Source organism: Brachyhypopomus gauderio, unplaced genomic scaffold, assembly GCF_052324685.1.
Source record: "Brachyhypopomus gauderio isolate BG-103 unplaced genomic scaffold, BGAUD_0.2 sc47, whole genome shotgun sequence".
In the NCBI taxonomy this organism is placed as follows: Eukaryota; Metazoa; Chordata; class Actinopteri; order Gymnotiformes; family Hypopomidae; genus Brachyhypopomus; species Brachyhypopomus gauderio.
The window spans coordinates 1852249-1869933 of NW_027506873.1; the positions used below are offsets into that span (position 1 = coordinate 1852249).

Sequence of the window (17685 nt, forward strand, 5' to 3'; positions counted from 1 at the left end):
ACACACACACACACACACACACACACACACACACACACACACACACTTCTGAGTAAAACAAAGTGTATATGAGTTATGGTCAGTCACAGAGAGAGAGACATTGTTCTGGGTTGTTATCTTATAAAAAAAAACTATTTTTGAAGCATTTTGCATGGTGTGGCCTCCGTTTTTGCTTCTTTTGTCTAATTGTTACCACTTACCCCGGTAGTGGGGTAGGTTGTAACAAGGGAACACCATGTATTTGACATCAACTCACGACAGCTGTGATATTTCCATTGAAGTTTGAATTTGTGACATTTGTAGTAAACAAATGGGTGTACTTTGTATAAAAGGTTGAGAAGTCTAGCTCAAAAATTCAGTGAGTTACAGATGCTGAAGCAAAAAGTGTTATAGGTCATACTGGTTTATAAGTTATTGAGATGAATGCCACTCTTACTGTGGTAATGTGCTTGTCCATTGCTTATTGTTCTTTGTTGTTCTTAAGCGATAGAAGAAGATAGGTGAACGTTTAAGATCCTATTGCCGTCTGGCCGAATTCTGTTATTGTGAGACAATGTAAACTAAATCTAAGGTGTAAACTAAATCTAAGGTAAAACAATACCTTTAACTTCTAAAGGTAACTAATGTTCATAATGGCAGTCTAATCTTGCTGACTAGAAAACCTAAAACGTGGGCTACAAAAGATTAAAATACTTTGTATGGAAAGGTCAGTTATTCGCCTCAGTCTATAAACACTTTGTAGTTCAACACAATGGATTTTGTTGCAAACAAAAAAATATTTTTTGAAATCAAACTTCAGCTGTTCTGTCGGAAATCTATCAAATTGTTTTGCAGACCACTGCGCGATTTGGGAGAGGCGGATGTTGCCAAGAATGGATGCTGAGCATCGCAGTCAACCTTTACTGCATTAGCCTAAATACACAGGCACAAAACATCCGTTCGTCCACGTGTAAGAACAGAAGACTGTTGTTACATCACACGTGGACCAAGGTCACTGCGAATATCTCTGACTGAAAAAGAAGAGTCGGATTCAGCTTTAAAAAAACAAGACGTCACGATTTAATGACATGTTGCCTTTATTTCTCCTTATGCTTCTATGCATCGACGCGTCTATCCCAGATCAAACCGGTGAGTTCGTTAAAATGATCATTTTCGGGTAAACGTTTAGTTTTATGTTTCACGAAAGCTGTTTACCAGAACACCGTTTGGTTGATTTTGGTTGCTTTGCTTGCACACATTGCAAGTTACGCAGACCCAACTGCGTCAAGTCAGTTTTGTTATAGCTTTTGCAGTATAAGTGCACCTTGACATCCTGCTAATGCCCTGTTAAGATGTTAGGTTACATCTATATAGTACAGCCAGAGAGTATGCGGGAACTAATGTGAAATTCCTGGATATTATTTCAGTGTTATTCATGAGTTTGCACCGATCTACACGGTACAAATTATTGAATGTGCCATGCACGAATAAGACAGTAGACACACTCAATCTTAGTAGCGTCCTTCGTGTCGTAGTTTCGTATTTCAGCACTTGTAAAATGATGTAACTGTAGTTATTCTAATACAGATCAGTTTTTCTGTAGGCTGATACACGCAAGTTTAGCTCATGTTGTTACTACGTCAGCCAATCAGACCTGATTCTGTCACTGTTGTGTTCATCACTGACTGACCTTTAAAGTGAAGTCATATTTCTTCAGCTGCCAAATATCAACCTGTGAATGTAGAATCTGGGTTGTTTCCTCGTGCCTCCCTGGTGACAACTGATTTCACAGCTTCAATTTGTTTGTTGCTTGTTCGTTATTTATTCAGTTTAATCTAAGTTCCATGCAAATGAGCTTGAGCTTAAGATGTATCTTTAGTCCTGAATGCTTCATGTATCTGTACTTAACATACTTACATAAGGTTAAAAGCATGTATATCAGGTTCTAATCAAAAACAGATTTTTTTGTTCATGTTGTATTGTACTTTGTTATGTGTTACATGACGCTCAATACTACATAATAAAAGTGATAGTTTATAGTTGTTTACAAATATATATATCAATATATAAGACAAATTTCTGAGGACTTATGTCTTCACTTTTTAATAATTTGTTGTTTTTACACTGAAAGAACAGTAGAAGATTCCGATCATTATTGCATTCTACTATAGATTCACTATCACATTAGAAGGGCTTTGACTAGTTTCATAAGACTTCTGGAATAAAGGTATCTATTTCACTTTGTCACAACTCGCAGCTATGGTTATTTAATTTTCCTCTGGAAACAACCTGGCCATTAACCTTGCTAGGGTTAGTAGATGTGCCATATACTACATTAGAAACTTCATTTGAAGCGTTCGCTACAGCCCTCAAGATAATAAATTGTTTTGAAATGAAGAGACACTCTTGACGAAGCATGACGTAACATCCACGTTGTGTTCGTGTTTATTGATATCATTTTTAGAAGACGTGTGTGAGCCCATTCCTTGTGAAAATGACGCTGACTGCTTCAGCCCAGCAGCAGATGAGGCGCTGCCGAGTGAGTATGCTATTAGACACCTTGTGAGTATCATTAAACACACTTTACTACAGTCTTGCTTGTTTCTTTCTGATCATTGATAACTTATTCTGAATAATACATGGGTAGATGAGACACCTATTGAATATACTAAACCTATAAATCTCAGGAGTTGATTATGATTTAGATCAGGGCTACCTAACAGGCCTACTCTAATTTAAGATAATAGTTCCAGCCATAATTTAGAATACCCAATTAAGTTAATCAATTTATGCTCTAGTTTCTGAACACCGATGCTGATGCTTGTTAATTGTTGAGACTTTTTAGGAAACTCACACAATGACTTTTTTACCTTTTTATACTTACTACTGAAGACATTTTTATTTTTTGCTGTCAACGCTAATATATGATGGTGCTGTTTTAATACAATTACTATAGTGAGATTAGGTTATGAGTATTAAGAGCAAGTAACATAAAAGTGTCTCAATAATATCCTGCATTTGAATAATTATTGGAAAGAAATATGGTCTTTGTTTACATGTCACAGGGCCATGTTTTCCAAATCCTTGCCATAATGGAGGTGTGTGTGAACCTGTTGATACCTTTGCTAGATATCTATGCAAATGTGCCCCTGGCTTCGATGGTGTCCACTGTCAACACAGTAAGTATTCATTCTTGATAGTAGCTTTCCATTTTAAGGCTTTTGTTTCCTTTCTCCTTTGAAGCAATTCCTACAGCATAATTTTAAAGCTTAAGATTATTTAGTGCTGATTGAGACTGAGGAAAAAAACAATGTGTGAGTCTTTTCTGTGTTTTGAAACTTATTTTGACCAAATATATATGACAAATGCAGGTGATTTCATCTGTGGTTGCTCAACTTGCAATCACATCTCATCATTAAAGCAAGGAAACCACTCCAACAAGAATTTACAAGAGAACAGAATCACTTCTCTTGGAGTTCTTGCTTATTATCATGATATACCAAGATCATGATCTTGATATACCATATATCATGATCATGATATACCAAGGCAAATTTTTAAGAACTTATGTCTTTACTTTATAATAATTTGGTGTTTTTACATTGAAGGAACAGTAAAAGATTCCTATCATTATTGCATTATACATTATTAACAAAACTGGTAACAATGAACAAAAACTTCATGATTATCCCATGATACAAGTTGTGTCTGAAATGCACAGAGAAACTTTTCACTCTGGCCAGACATCTCAAAACATATCAGCATTATTCAGTATTGCTTAGTTAGCTGTTTTTACATAGAGCATGTGTGTTTGTTGAATGTCAAAATAGGCCAGAGATAAGAGATTAGTGAGTCTTCTTATCTGTTTTGACACATGGCTTTGATAAACTTAACCTCATCCATCACAGATTTGATACAAAATGTAAACCTCCCTTAAACCTCATGAACTGGAAGAATTTCTTACTTATTGTTTACTATGCCTGCTACATTGGTAAAAACATGTTGTTATGTTACTACCTGCTGTAATGTTCTGCAGGCCAAACTAGAATGATATGGATGCATTTGCTCAGAGAAGCAAGATTTATTATGGACAAATCCTATATCTGAGTCATGAAGGCGGTCTGGGGTCATTACAGAATGGCAATCTGACACAGAAACAAAACCAAGACAAACACGGTCTAGACATGACGACAAACAGAACCATGAAACAGCACTAGAGGCAAAACATAGGCCTAACGTTTAACATTAACAGTGAACAAAACTAATAGAACCTTAAACTAATACCAAAAGGGATTTTAACAACATGAAATAATACAGAAATCCAGAATCAGTACTTACAATAACTGACAAAACAAAAGACCAAACACAGGGATTAAATACACATGATTAACAATCACACAAACCAGGAACAGATGACAAAACTTAACAAGAGGCGGGACGAGAAACGAGTAGGAGGGAACAAAACAAACAGAGGAAGGACTAATGGAAAAGATTGACAGAAGGAGGCGGAGCGAACAGTGACACCTACACTCATAGGCCAAAACAAGCATTAAATGGGTACAGCATCCTGTCTTGGAAGGAATACCGATTGTTGACTGGATCCATAAATAATTTTACCCTCTATGCAGTAAAAAAATATAGCTTAAGTCTGGAACACAATGATCTCCCACCATATTGAGTAATGATTTACTAAAATATAGCTTAAGTCTGGAACACAATGATCTCCCACCATATTGAGTAATGAATTACTAAAATATAGCATAAGTCTGGAACACAATGATCTCCCAGCATATTGAGTAATGATTTACTGAGGAAGAAAATAAACTTTACTGCCTGAATATGTAAAGAATTTTACCCAGGAGTTCCATAGAGTTGGCTAGGTCAGATAGTTAATGTGTTATCAAAGATATGGGATACAGCAGATATAGCCTCCTGTGAGCATGAGTCTGTCCTCTGTGCTGAAGTGCACATTATCTTAAAAAGTGCACATCTGTGATCTTATTAAGGTGCCACTGTTGAACGCTGCTCTAGTTTTTTTTTACAGTGACTATGCTGTTACATTTATAAATATGTCATTAGGTACTAGATGTTGGCCTTGTTTTACAGTTTTGCAGACTTTGGTATAGAGCAGAAATATGAACCATCTGGTGTATCTAGACAGCTGGCATGTGTGTAAAGTCTGCTGTGTGTAAAGATTGTTGTGTGTAAAGTCTGCTGTGTGTAAAGGCTGCTGTGTGTAATCTTTTTTTTCAGATGTTAATGAATGTGAAGAAACCCCATGCAGAAATGGAGGCATCTGCACAGATCTGATAGCGAATTATTCCTGTGTGTGTCCTGCTGATAGCATGGGGAGGAAGTGCCAGTACAGTAAGGGGCCTCCTCTTCCATCACACTATGTCACGGACAAGGTGACCTTTCTGATCCAGCTCATTTCATACATGAACATGCTGCTTCTACATCAACATCAATGTAACATTTTTTTCTGTTACAATATAACTTTTGATGCTTATGTCCTATGCTTAGTGTATGTTACCTAAAAATTTTAATAATTCACTATGGAAGAAGCAAAATTGATCAGAATTAGCAGATTAAATCCAGAAAGAATGTATAAGTCAAATAAAAGATTACAGAGCAAAATTATTCTGCATGACTTATTGATACTGCTCTCTGAACCAGAGACTAGATGTTTCAGTATGGCCTTTATCCATTTCATCAATAATGAATGATGGCCTTTAACAACTCAGAGGGTAATAGCTGTTGATGGAACCTGAAAATAAAATATAGGAATTTAATTACAGCCTTGGTGACCTAAACAGTATTGTGAAAGAAACAGTTGCTTTAGCACCTGCAAAGAAGAGTTGTATAACTGTAGTACATATTTTGGTCATCTTTAAGAGAGAAAAATAAGGACTCTGAAGAGTGCAGGGCAGGATGGAAGTCGACTTGATGTGGATGTTAACATCACATACACAAAGCAACAAAAGCAAAGGAGGCACAGTCCATCTCCACTAGTGGAACAATGAGGAAAAGGAAAAGGACATTTTAGCCTTTGGAAGAGCAGACAGTGTCTCTATAAGCGAAAGAAAGGCTACAGTGGCCATTGGGAAATCTGAAGACACCATGTCAAAGTACTCAAGGCTGTCAGGGTTTGAAGAGACTGCATTTCAGAGACAGAAGCCGCAACAGTGAAAGCCATTAGAGACAAAATGTGGATGTCATTGGCTTACCACATGAGAATTACACCATTTTTAATGGCACATTTTTAACAGATCACTCAAATTCTGGAATTCAAACACCTCACTTGCATTTTTGAGACCACTGTTCACTTCAAAAGCTATCACACCTTAGTTTGTCTATAATCTTCTCAGAATGCTCTGGACCTTTAGGAATGGAAGGAGGAATCATCTCTAACCAGCAGATAATGGCGTCTTCCACACACCGAGCCCTGTTTGGAATGCAGAAATGGTATCCCTACTTTGCACGACTCCACAAAAAAGGTCTAGTCAACGCATGGAGTGCTGCAGAAAATGACCGGTGGCCATGGCTTCAGGTAGTCTGTCTGCAAAATGGGCTCCCTCACGCAGTCCAGTCTACAGTCTACATCTGATGTTCACAAACCTCCTTATATCATTGCAAAATTGAGTTAAATGCCTGATGGCTAGCTTTGACAATTGGGCTTTGCAATGCTATTAATGACATCATGGCATAGCAGCAAGACAGTGCAAGTGTGCAAATGTTTTTATTTTCAGTTACATTGTTAGTGTGAGTTTAAAGTAGTTACATACATAAAGGTATATATGTATACCTTATGTCTGAAATTGTTTATTTTTGTCTCCAACACTTTTGAAAGTGTGCTCTGAAAATCTTTATGTATCAGCTTTCTGCAGATTCCAAAGATTATGGGAGAGGTGTGTTTGTTCAGCCCACGCCTCTAATATGACATGACCAATTGCTGTCAATACACACACACAATAAAAAAAACGCTGCTGAAACGTCATATGACCTTTCCGTCAAAATAAATTTTTCAGCAAAACAAATTATTGTTAGTTAGTTAACATTTGCACTACAAATATATTTTAAACCATAGTGCTTTAAAACGCTACCATAAAACCTTGAACCTTGAACCTCTTCCATTCAGTCCCAGCGCTAATTTCTTTTCAGTGAACATGCACGCCAGGAATTTCTTAAAGCAAACGCGATTTTTGAGGAGAAGCTGAATTGAACAGAAAACCCGGTCTGTATTCTTGCCTCCTGCAGTTTTTAAAGCAAAGTTACGCACTAGTTCTGGCTAACAATTTCATTGAGAGACACAATGTTCTAGCTGAGCAAATGTCTGATAAAACAAAATGACTAGATTCATGACACTGCCATAAATGCTTAAACTACACAAGCGTTCTTGTGCTTGGTCAGGTCTTCAGCATGCTCACTGATTCAGATCTGTTCCTTAACAGATAAATCTGCTGCAGAAGATGAGGGTAACTGGTTTGATAACACAAGGGGCAAAGCGTGTGGGCAGTCCTGAGTATGTGAAGTCGTACAAAGTGGCCTACAGTGATGATGGAAAGACGTGGAAAACGTTTAAAGTCAAGGACACTGATGAGGACATGGTATGACTGACTACTATCCTCAATCTTAATGAGCTGAGAATCCTCCGGGGGAGCCTTTTTAAATTTAGCAACTCTGTGATTAAGTTCCTAAGCTGCTAATTGTTTCAGTAAAACTGTATTTTATTGATGCAGGTCAAATGCCCTGAATTTGGTTTCCTTTACTAGAGTTGTCTTACTTTACCACAGAGATCATTTTCAAAAATATGAAGAAAGGGAATGATCAAGTCAGCTATATTTATCTTTCCAAGGGCAGCATCATACCAAAGAAGGATTTAACCTACTTCACATCTAAACCATTCTGGTCATTTGTTGTTTATTATTGGATGACTATGCTTCTTTTCTGACTGTGTTACTATTGATTTATAATGTTACTATTTTGACATTTTACTATTGGATGACTGTGTTACTATTGTTACTGCTACTATTGTGACTGTGTCACTATTGGATTACTGTTACTATTGTGACTGTTATCCAATAGTAACAGTCAATAGTAACTGTCATCCAATAGTAACACTGTTACAATTGTGATTGTTACTATTGTATGAACTAATATGACTGTGGTACTATTGGATCATTATTGCTATTGGATGGCTGTGAATGCTTCTCACAATCACACCTTCTTTGATTCAAACCTTTATTGGATGTTTAGAATTCAATCTAGATTAATTTATTATTTTTAAATGTATTTATTCTGTTTTCCATAGATTTTTATTGGAAACACAGATAACAAGACACCTGCTGCAAATTACTTCAGCACACCGTTTGAGGCACAGTACGTTCGCATTTACCCACAAGTCTGCAGGAGGCACTGCACTCTGCGTATGGAGCTACTTGGCTGTGAGCTCACAGGTCTACTTTTAAAAATTTTTTATTTCTAAAAAATACATCCATAATGTTATAGTTGGTACAGCTGTCTATAGTTAAAAAGTTGGTCATTACGTTTTAGAACTAACAGTATTTTAGGATGTTATTACTGTTTGATTTGAATGATTTTAATGCTCTACTGTCTTGCATGCAGGATGCTCTGAACCATTGGGAATGAAAGCAGGACACATCCAGGATTATCAAATCATGTCTTCAAGCGTGTTCTACACTCTCAGCATGAATATGTTCTCTTGGGAGTCCAGCAAGGCCAGGTTGGACAAGCAGGGAAAGGTCAATGCCTGGACATCTGCTCAAAATGACCAGTCACAGTGGCTACAGGTAAAAACGAGGCCTTCCATAAAACCCCATGCAGTTACTGTTAGGTATTGAGCCAAGTTATCCTGACATTATGTTTGGCCATATGAGGCCACCGTAACCCCACAATGTCCTCTGGGCTGTTTTTCCTGTTTCCGGCCAGTTCTGTATTCAGTAAACGTTCCACAACCTCACTCATGTCTGCCTCCTCATTATCAAGCTAAAATAAGTAAATACATGACAGTTACGCTACCTCCCACTTGCTTTTGTCCGTTACTTGTCAATAAGGCTTTCACAACCGAAACGTTATATTTGGTAAAACACTTCATACTTCCAGAATATACACTGAAGACCTTAACCATTTTGATCACACTAAACTAAGTTTCCTTTTTTCTATACACACAAGCACTTTAATCAGAGCCCACAACACCTGTTAACATGGAATTAACCAAAGCCAAAGTTAAACAGTTATCTATATATTTTTTTTATTAAAAAATGGTTTCAAAGTTGGTGATGCAATAAGCTGAAATAACTAAATAATCTACATTTGCTATGTCTCAAGTTCACATTATAATGAAGTAGTATATTTATCATAAATGTTTTACTCCTATGTGCAATACAGTAATTAATCAACTGACCAGCACCTTTATTCTGAGATCATCCATGTGGTATTAATGCTTGCATGTCCAGATTGTCAAGATGGCAGATTTAACTGTGTGATGTTTATTATATGAGGCAATCTCGTAAGACAGTTCAGTTAGGCAGAGATACAGCAGCAGAATACAAACGTAATTCAAATGGGTAGTCAGGGACAGTCCAAGTCAGTAAATCCAGTAAGCAAATCAAACCAGGCAAAAGTACAACGGAGCAAATCCAAATAACCAAAGTGCAAGTGCAGTAATCAGGGGAGGATTTTCCTACCTTATCGATATTTCCTACCGTGTCGGAGGGCATCACGTATTTGTAGACGTATCTCTGTAGAGTTTGTTTACCTTATGGAAATGTCATAATGTAGCGTTTAAAACATAGGATAATCTTTAAATTAAGTTTTATTTTGCGTATTCATGTATTGTTATTAATATTAATACAAGCAAATTGTATTGTTTACATCTTTGTATGAACATGTTTTTAGCCTGTGTGTCATTATAAATCAGCATTAAGTTCATTAACACTATAGGTAGGAAATTTCAACAGCCTAAATGTCATTATAAAACATCATTAAGCCACCAAAATCATGACGTAATAGTGACTTGCGCATGCGCAGTAAGCCTAGGTAGGAATTTTCGACATTCAACAAAACACCGGCGATGCTGAGCATGCTGAGAATTGGAGTTTCCTGGGTTGGAAGGCATGACAGAAACAGGATCTAAATTCTTTGTTATGTAGCACGCCTCAAGGGAAAATAGGCGGACACAAATGCTGAGTAGAGCGGACTTTATAAAAAGGACTCACGTTAACAGATTCATATAATGAAACAGATCACGTTTAGACAACGTGAGAACAGCGAGACATGACGACAAGGTTAGCATACCTGTCGTCTGCCGTTTTGGCCGGGAAACTACCGTATTTTACCCCTCTTTACCGTCGTCCACCGTATTATTATTTTCCCGTAAATTTTCCGTATTATAATATATTTTTGAAGCATTGAAGTGCCTCCCAAAAATGAATTATGTCGCTAGCCTCGGGAGAATATCAACCTGCAGTAGCCCGAGTGTCAGTTCTCGCGAGGTTAGTGCTGACAGCGGGAACCACAAACCCGAAAAACAAATCAGAGATGGATGAATGTAATGAGAGAGAAGGTGTTCCTACGAAAAAAGTGAAGACTTCGTGTAAAATATAAGGGGACCTTCCTGGACCTTGGTTGGGCTGGTGGGAATGCTCGGAGCAATAACGGACATGTCCCTTATTTTTAAATCAAAAACACGACAGGTATGGGTTAGAGCAGTGGGGAACCGTCAGGGCCCTCTACGCCCTCTCAGAGGGCCTAAAATATTCTTAAAACATTATATATATATAATTATCCAATTTTATTTTATCTACTTACAGTTTTACAATCGACATCTAAACAATTAAGTGGAAGCCTGTGAACCTGTGTCTCCCCCTATCAGGACTGTGATGCCCGCTGTTCGTTTACAGAGGGCCTGGCAGTTATAATTCAGCGCAATACCAGTTTCAAATGACAGCAAAATTGACCAATCATATCTTCCCTCTTAGTGGGTGGGCTTAACTGTATGATAATTTCCGCCCGCTGTGGCAATGCTAGCTGTCGTTAGCGTACCTCTGCTAGCTAGTTTCGATTCAGTCCTTTGATGTCTTCATTTACATATTCCACTTCCGAGAACCACGGAGCTGTGAAAACTTATTTTGTTTGGAAACTTATTTTGCTTAACAAGGTATCTAGTAAAAATTTTATTGTTTATTGCGTTTCTAAAGCTATACTGTCGTCTCAGTTTTTTCTTTATTCTTTATTGCAGTTTATTAGGAGAGGAAAAAAAATTGGGGGGGGGGGGGGTGATCTGCTGCCCTCTGGATGTTATGTGTTTGTCAGATGTTTTTATCACATACAGAAATATAATTGCATTGCATCATTTTATGAGTAACAAAAGCTTTTATTGACAGTTAGAATGAGTTAATGCAGCAAGTCAATATTTGCAGTGTTGACCCTTCTTCAGGACCTCTGCAATTCTTCCTGGCATGCTCTCAATCAACTTCTGGACCAAATCCTGACTAATAGCAGTCCATTCTTGCACAATCAATGCTTGCATTTTGTCAGAATGTGTAGGTTTTTGTTTGTCCATCTGTTCTCAATGGGATTAAGGTCTGGGGAGTTTCCAGGCCATGGACCCAAAATTTCTATGTTTTGTTCCCTGAGCCATTTAGTTATCAACTTTGCTTTATGGCAAGATGCTCCATCATGCTGGAAAAGGCATTGTTGATCACCAAACTGCTCTTGGATGGTTGGGAGAAGTTGCTCTCGGTGGACATTCTGGTACCATTCTTTATTCATGGCTGTTTTTTAGGCAAGACTGTGAGAGAGCCGATTCCCTTGGCTGAGAAGCAACCCCACACATGAATGGTTTCAGGATGCTTTACAGTTGGCATGAGACAAGACTGGTGGTAGCGCTCACCTCGTCTTCTCTGAACAAGCTGTTTTCCAGATGTCCCAAACTATCGGAAAGGGGATTCATCAGAGAAAATGACTTTACCCCAGTTCTCAGCAGTCCACTCCCTGTACCTTTTGCAGAATATCAGTCTGTCCCTGATGTTTTTTCTGGAGAGAAGTGGCTTCTTTGCTGCCCTCCTTGAGACCAGGCCTTGCTCCAAGAGACTCCGCCTCACAGTGCGTGCAGATGCACTCACACCTGCCTGCTGCCATTCCTGAGCAAGCTCTACACTGCTGTTAGCCCCACAGCTGAAACACTTGCTGGTCTTTTTTGGGCGTGTAATGCGGGAGTACAGGGAGGTACTCACCGCGTAGCGTGATAATGTGAAAGGTGGACCCAAGTGCCGTCTAACAGCACAAATGCATTTGTCCGAACAGAATGCGAGTGCGAGAGTTAAAACACGAAACACAACCCCAATAGAATAAACGAAAGCAACGTGGAATACTCAACGCGTGAACAGAAACAAATGAAAGCCGTGAGAGCACGGTAAAACAATAAACAAAACCCAACGCAGAAAACTCAAGGCGTGAAAAGAAAATTAAAGAAAGCTGTGAGACCACAGTAGAACAATAAACAAAATCCAACGCGGAAGAATCAAACGTGGAAAATAAATGCTCAACCGTAAGGAGATGGGAGAAAGAAACAAAACAACAAACGTAACTAAACAGTGCAGACACAAGCAACGTGAAAACTAAACTAAAGATGCCAGGGGAGGTGGCTGGCCAACAGCCAGAAAACGCCGCAGCAAAAACAAAACCCTTCCCAAAATTAAAGTCAAAAATAAGACAGGAAGAGAAACAGGCTTGTGAAAACTTGAGGTAGGTTAGGGAGCGACGCAGGAGAGAGCGGCTACGAGACACCTTGTAGCTTAGGAATGCAACTTCTGGGAATGAAGCAGGCATAACCGAATGAATCAGCAATGATCTGTTTCCCAAAGCTTCCTTAAGAAGCCTTCAGACAGCTGAAATGGATCATTGCTGATTACGCCCAGCAAAGTCTAGGACTGACTCGGGTGCCCCTCCTGGTGGTAGAGGGAGTGGCATCCGAGCCAGCCCTGAGGGCGCCCTGGAGCTTTTTTGGCAACAATGGAACCTCTCTCCTTGAAGTTCTTGATGATGCGATAGATTGTTGACTGAGGTGCAATCTTTCTAGCTGCGATACTCTTCCCTGTTAGGCCATTTTTGTGCAGTGCAATGATGACTGCACATGTTTCTTTAGAGATAACCATGGTTAACAAAAGAGAAACAATGATGCCAAGCACCAGCCTCCTTTTAAAGTGTCCAGTGGTGTCATTCTTACTTAATCATGACAGATTGATCTCCAGCCCTGTCCTCATTAACACCCACACCTGTGTTAATGGAGCAATCACTGAAACGATGTTAGCTGGTCCTTTTAAGGCAGGGCTGCGATGAGGTTGAAATGTGTTTTGGGGGATAAAGTTCAATTTCTAGGCAAATATTTAATTTGCAATTAATTGCTGTTAAGCTGATCACTCTTTATAACATTCTGGAGTAAATGCAAATTGCCATTATAAAAACTGAAGCAGTACTTTGTAAAAATTAATATTTGTATCATTCTCAAAACTTTTGGCCATGACTGTAGAAACATCAGGACAGGACAGGACAGGACAGGACAGGACAGTGAACCACAGAGACAGACAGAAAACAAAGGATATAAATACCGAGACACAGCTGAAAAGAATAACAAGGGGTGTTAACAAAACATACCACAATGAAAACGTAAACATGATTGACATGGAGGGTGGAGCCAACCGTGACAATCTTGTCCAGGAGTTAGATTAGAATTTGATAATTACCCTTTCTCGTTTTCAGTGTATTTGTTTGTAATGACTAAAATAGTCTACAGTAGATCTATGGTGTGATTACATTATCAGTCAATCAGAGAAGGTGAACACCAGAAAAAGTAGAAGTCTGTAATTGAATTTCCAAAATAAACAAGACAAAATAGACAACACAGTTCAAAATATACAACACAGTCCCATAATAGAAAACACAGTTCAAAAATAAACACCATAGTCCCATAATAGACAACACAGTTCAAAAATATACAACACAGTCCCATAATAGACAACACAGTTCAAAAATAGACAACACACTCCCATAGTAGACAATACATATAATAGACAGGAACACACTAATGTTGTTTGGATTTTGTCAAAGTGTGCTTGACTAAATGTTGTTTCACTTGCTGTCGGTTTTCATTTGTTTGTGCTATTGAAGCATGCTTTGAAATATACTCTAGTCTATCAAGATTCTAAACTGTCTCACTCCATTACAAAAGGAGTTATGTAAACACACTCAATTTTCTTACTCTTTCAGAATCCTATGTGAATGCAGTAAAATAATTGCATTTCTGCAATGATAACTAAAATGTGTTTTCTGATGGTAGAGCAGGTAACAAAATTTGCTAACAACACCAAGGTCATAAGGTTGATTCCCAATGAATGCACATACATACATGTAAGATGCACTGCTTTAGAGGGACTTCCTCATGTTATTAAGGCAAATGTGACTGTCATGTAATAAATTGTCTTCACCACTAGGTGGACTTGCTACTTCCCACCAAAGTTACTGGAATCATTACACAAGGAGCAAAAGACTTTGGTCATGTACAGTTTGTGGGATCCTACAAACTGGCATTTAGTAATGATGGAGAAAAGTGGCAAATATTTCAGGATAAAAAACAACAAAAAGATAAGGTAAGATTTGAGACTTATTTAATATTTATTGCATAGTTTTAGGGTTTGCCATTATGGGTTTATGGTTCTAACTGTCATGCTCAGAAAGATTTGTGTCTGTTTGAATTACTAGATTATGAAATTCACTCAACTGTTTAGGTTCATTATAACTACACATTATAATCCAGTGAGAACCATAGTGTACAATAATGTAGACTGAATAAAACACATTCCAGGCAGTAGGGAAGTTTGCTTTATTTACATCTAGATCATAAAGGTATCCCAGAAGTCATTTTACAATATTATGATCACATATCGAATAATGGGAATGACCACCCTTGGCTTGGGTAATGGTAGTGAGATGTCGTGATTCGGATTGTATTAGGTATCTGGAGGTACTCAAGCCCATTCCAGCTGCAGCAGAACACTGAGGTCCCTCAGACTCTGGGGTTGGGGGTCAGAAGAACACTGAGGTCCCTCAGACTCTGGGGTTGGGGGTCAGAAGAACACTGAGGTCCCTCAGACTCTGGGGTTGGGGTTCAGAAGAACACTGAGGTCCCTCAGACTCTGGGGTTGGGGGTCAGAAGAACACTGAGGTCCCTCAGACTCTGGGGTTGTGGGTCAGCAGAACACTGAGGTCCCTCAGACTCTGGGGTTGGGGGTTAGCAGAACACTGAGGTCCCTCAGACTCTGGGGTTGGGGGTTAGCAGAACACTGAGGTCCCTCAGACTCTGGGGTTGTGTGTCAGGACAGTCAACCCAGTGATCTCAGATGTGCTCCACTGAGATTGAGATTTGGTGAGTTAGCAGGCCAGGGAAGGATACCAAGTCACGGTTGAGCACCATCCCTACATGGTAAGGTGTTGAGGTACCATTTCCATCAGGGAAGCAAGTTAATATGTGTGGGTGTACGTGATCTGCTAGTGGTCCACAGTCATGCCAGGAAAACATCCACCACACATGAACATTGACACCACCACTTATGGTAGTGAGTTACGGTAAATAGGTACTCCCGTTTAGACTGGAGTTCATTTTCCCTGTGTGGTATTAACAGCACAGCGCACCTGGGGCACCACTGTTATGACACTGTGCAGCACTCAACGTATGAGAAGTCCATTCTCAGTGCACCTTCACTACAGCGGCACTAGGACACAGCTGTTTCCCAGCTGTTTACTGCTTTTTCCAAAGACAGTTCTGACACACCAATCTATTCACTGGAGAGTTTATAATTCTGATATAGATCATTTCAATATTAAATGTGTACATTAATAAATAAAATAAAAATATTACAGATGTGATTTGGTGTTTGTATTTAAAGATTCTTTTTTACACAGCTCTAGGTTTGGCCAATGTCCGGAATGGTAGAGATAAACCTCCAGACCTCTGCAAGTCCTAATTTTGATTTCAGGCTCTACATTGTGTTAACTGCCATATTCCTAATTATTGATTTCCTGTTTGTGTTGCCAGATCTTTCAGGGTAATTTTGACCACGAAACACACAGAAAGAATGTGATAATCCCTCCTATTTATGCCCGGTTTGTCCGGATTATTCCTTGGTCGTGGTATGGACGCATCACCATGAGGGTGGAGCTACTCGGGTGTTCAGAGGATGAATAACATGGTCGGAATCACTTCCTCCTCTTACTAGAGACTGTTTTAGCTGTACAAGGAATTCGTCTCTAATGGTTTATTGAATGATAGTCTACAAAATCCGTTTTTCAGAAGAAAGGCTATTCCAACCTGGTCATGTGATCTTTGGCATGCATTATGTGACAGTTTGTAGTGTTTATTTTGTCTCAGTGTGGTTTATTTTTTGTTGGATAACATGAAGGCGAAGGTACCAGAAAAGGAAACCTGAAACCATCATTTACAATAACCACTCACTCACTCTCAGTAGTGCCACAAAATACTGGAGAACATTACATTATTTCGTATTTTACCTAACCCACTCAAATCAATATTAAAATGTCAAAAATATAAATGTTTTTTTTTTTAAACACTGAAGTGTTAATATATGTAATAAGATGTTCAACTAGTTTAACAGAAGGGTAGAATTACATTTAACCAATGCTTTAGCCATTTTACAGTGAAAATGTCAGAGAGCAGAGGTCCATAAATACACCTCCCTCATCTTAATGTTAGAAACACTGAGATGGTAAAGCAGAAAGGTTTTCAGTGTGGTTTTGTTAAGCACTGTAGTGCTTCTCTAGACAGGATTAGTGCTTCTCTAGACAGGATTAGTTACATCTTTTTCTGGGGAAAGACAAATGTCCCCAAAGCATTATGAAAAGTAACTTCTACTGCAATCTCTGCATTGTCTTGTTGATACTGTTTACTCTAAAGATGAGGCGATAGTTTGGTAGTTTTGGACAACATATTGATACTTAATTATGGTTATAGAAATGCTTTTGGGGAAACACGGCTACACACATTTAAGTAGCTCAGGTCAATAATCTGTTGTTAAAATATTACAGAGTAAATGAAAGTTGCTTAAACGTTGATCTAAATGCCCAGTAAAGACTGTTATTTCTATTCATTATACTTCATATAATCATATAAAATATACTGTAACAATTTGGTGTATATAGTTACTTATCTAGTTATCTGTTATTTATTTCACTGTTGAATTTGACAGTAACATGCATTTATAAGGCTCTATAAATATAATACACTATTGTTTTGCAATTATTGCCATCAAAAGGCAGTAAGTAGGATGTTCTTCAATGAGAGGCTTGGTGTTATATACAAAAAACAAACAAGATTTTGCTTTTTTTTTTTTTGTACATCTATAAAGCTACGCATAAAAAATCTGATTTTCGATAAATGTGTACAATTCTTCTCTACGCCAAGGACAGGGCTAGTTCATTAAGTAAATTTAATATGCTGTGGACAAGAAGATTGTTCAGTGCAGTGTAACAGTATTACAGCTTAAGTGTTTACTTTGGCAAATAAAAAGAAATCACGAAATTGCTTTTGCTGTTTGTTCCATAAACCTGACACCAAACAACACACTTTACAAGTGCACAAAAGGAAACTAAAGAATATGACGTAGAAGGCAA

General features: G+C 38.3%; 1 protein-coding gene across 3 annotated transcripts; it reads left to right on the plus strand.

Annotated features, from left to right (window-relative positions):
- The first annotated feature begins 591 nt into the window (after window positions 1–591).
- Window positions 592–17177, plus strand: edil3b (EGF-like repeats and discoidin I-like domains 3b). 3 transcript variants are annotated; one of them, XM_076986605.1, is made up of 11 exons: window positions 592–706; window positions 835–1128; window positions 2444–2545; window positions 3045–3158; window positions 5233–5346; window positions 6348–6529; window positions 7431–7586; window positions 8291–8435; window positions 8605–8789; window positions 14493–14648; window positions 16094–17177. In XM_076986605.1, the coding sequence occupies exons 2-11, from the start codon at window positions 1068–1070 to the stop codon at window positions 16241–16243; spliced, it is 1365 nt and encodes a 454-aa protein (XP_076842720.1). In that variant the 5' UTR covers window positions 592–706; window positions 835–1067; the 3' UTR covers window positions 16244–17177. The 3 variants fall into 3 exon arrangements, with proteins under 3 accessions (XP_076842720.1, XP_076842718.1, XP_076842717.1); XM_076986603.1 differs by having other exon boundaries at window positions 593–706; window positions 2447–2518; XM_076986602.1 differs by having other exon boundaries at window positions 594–706; window positions 2444–2518.
- Window positions 17178–17685: the final 508 nt, after the last annotated feature.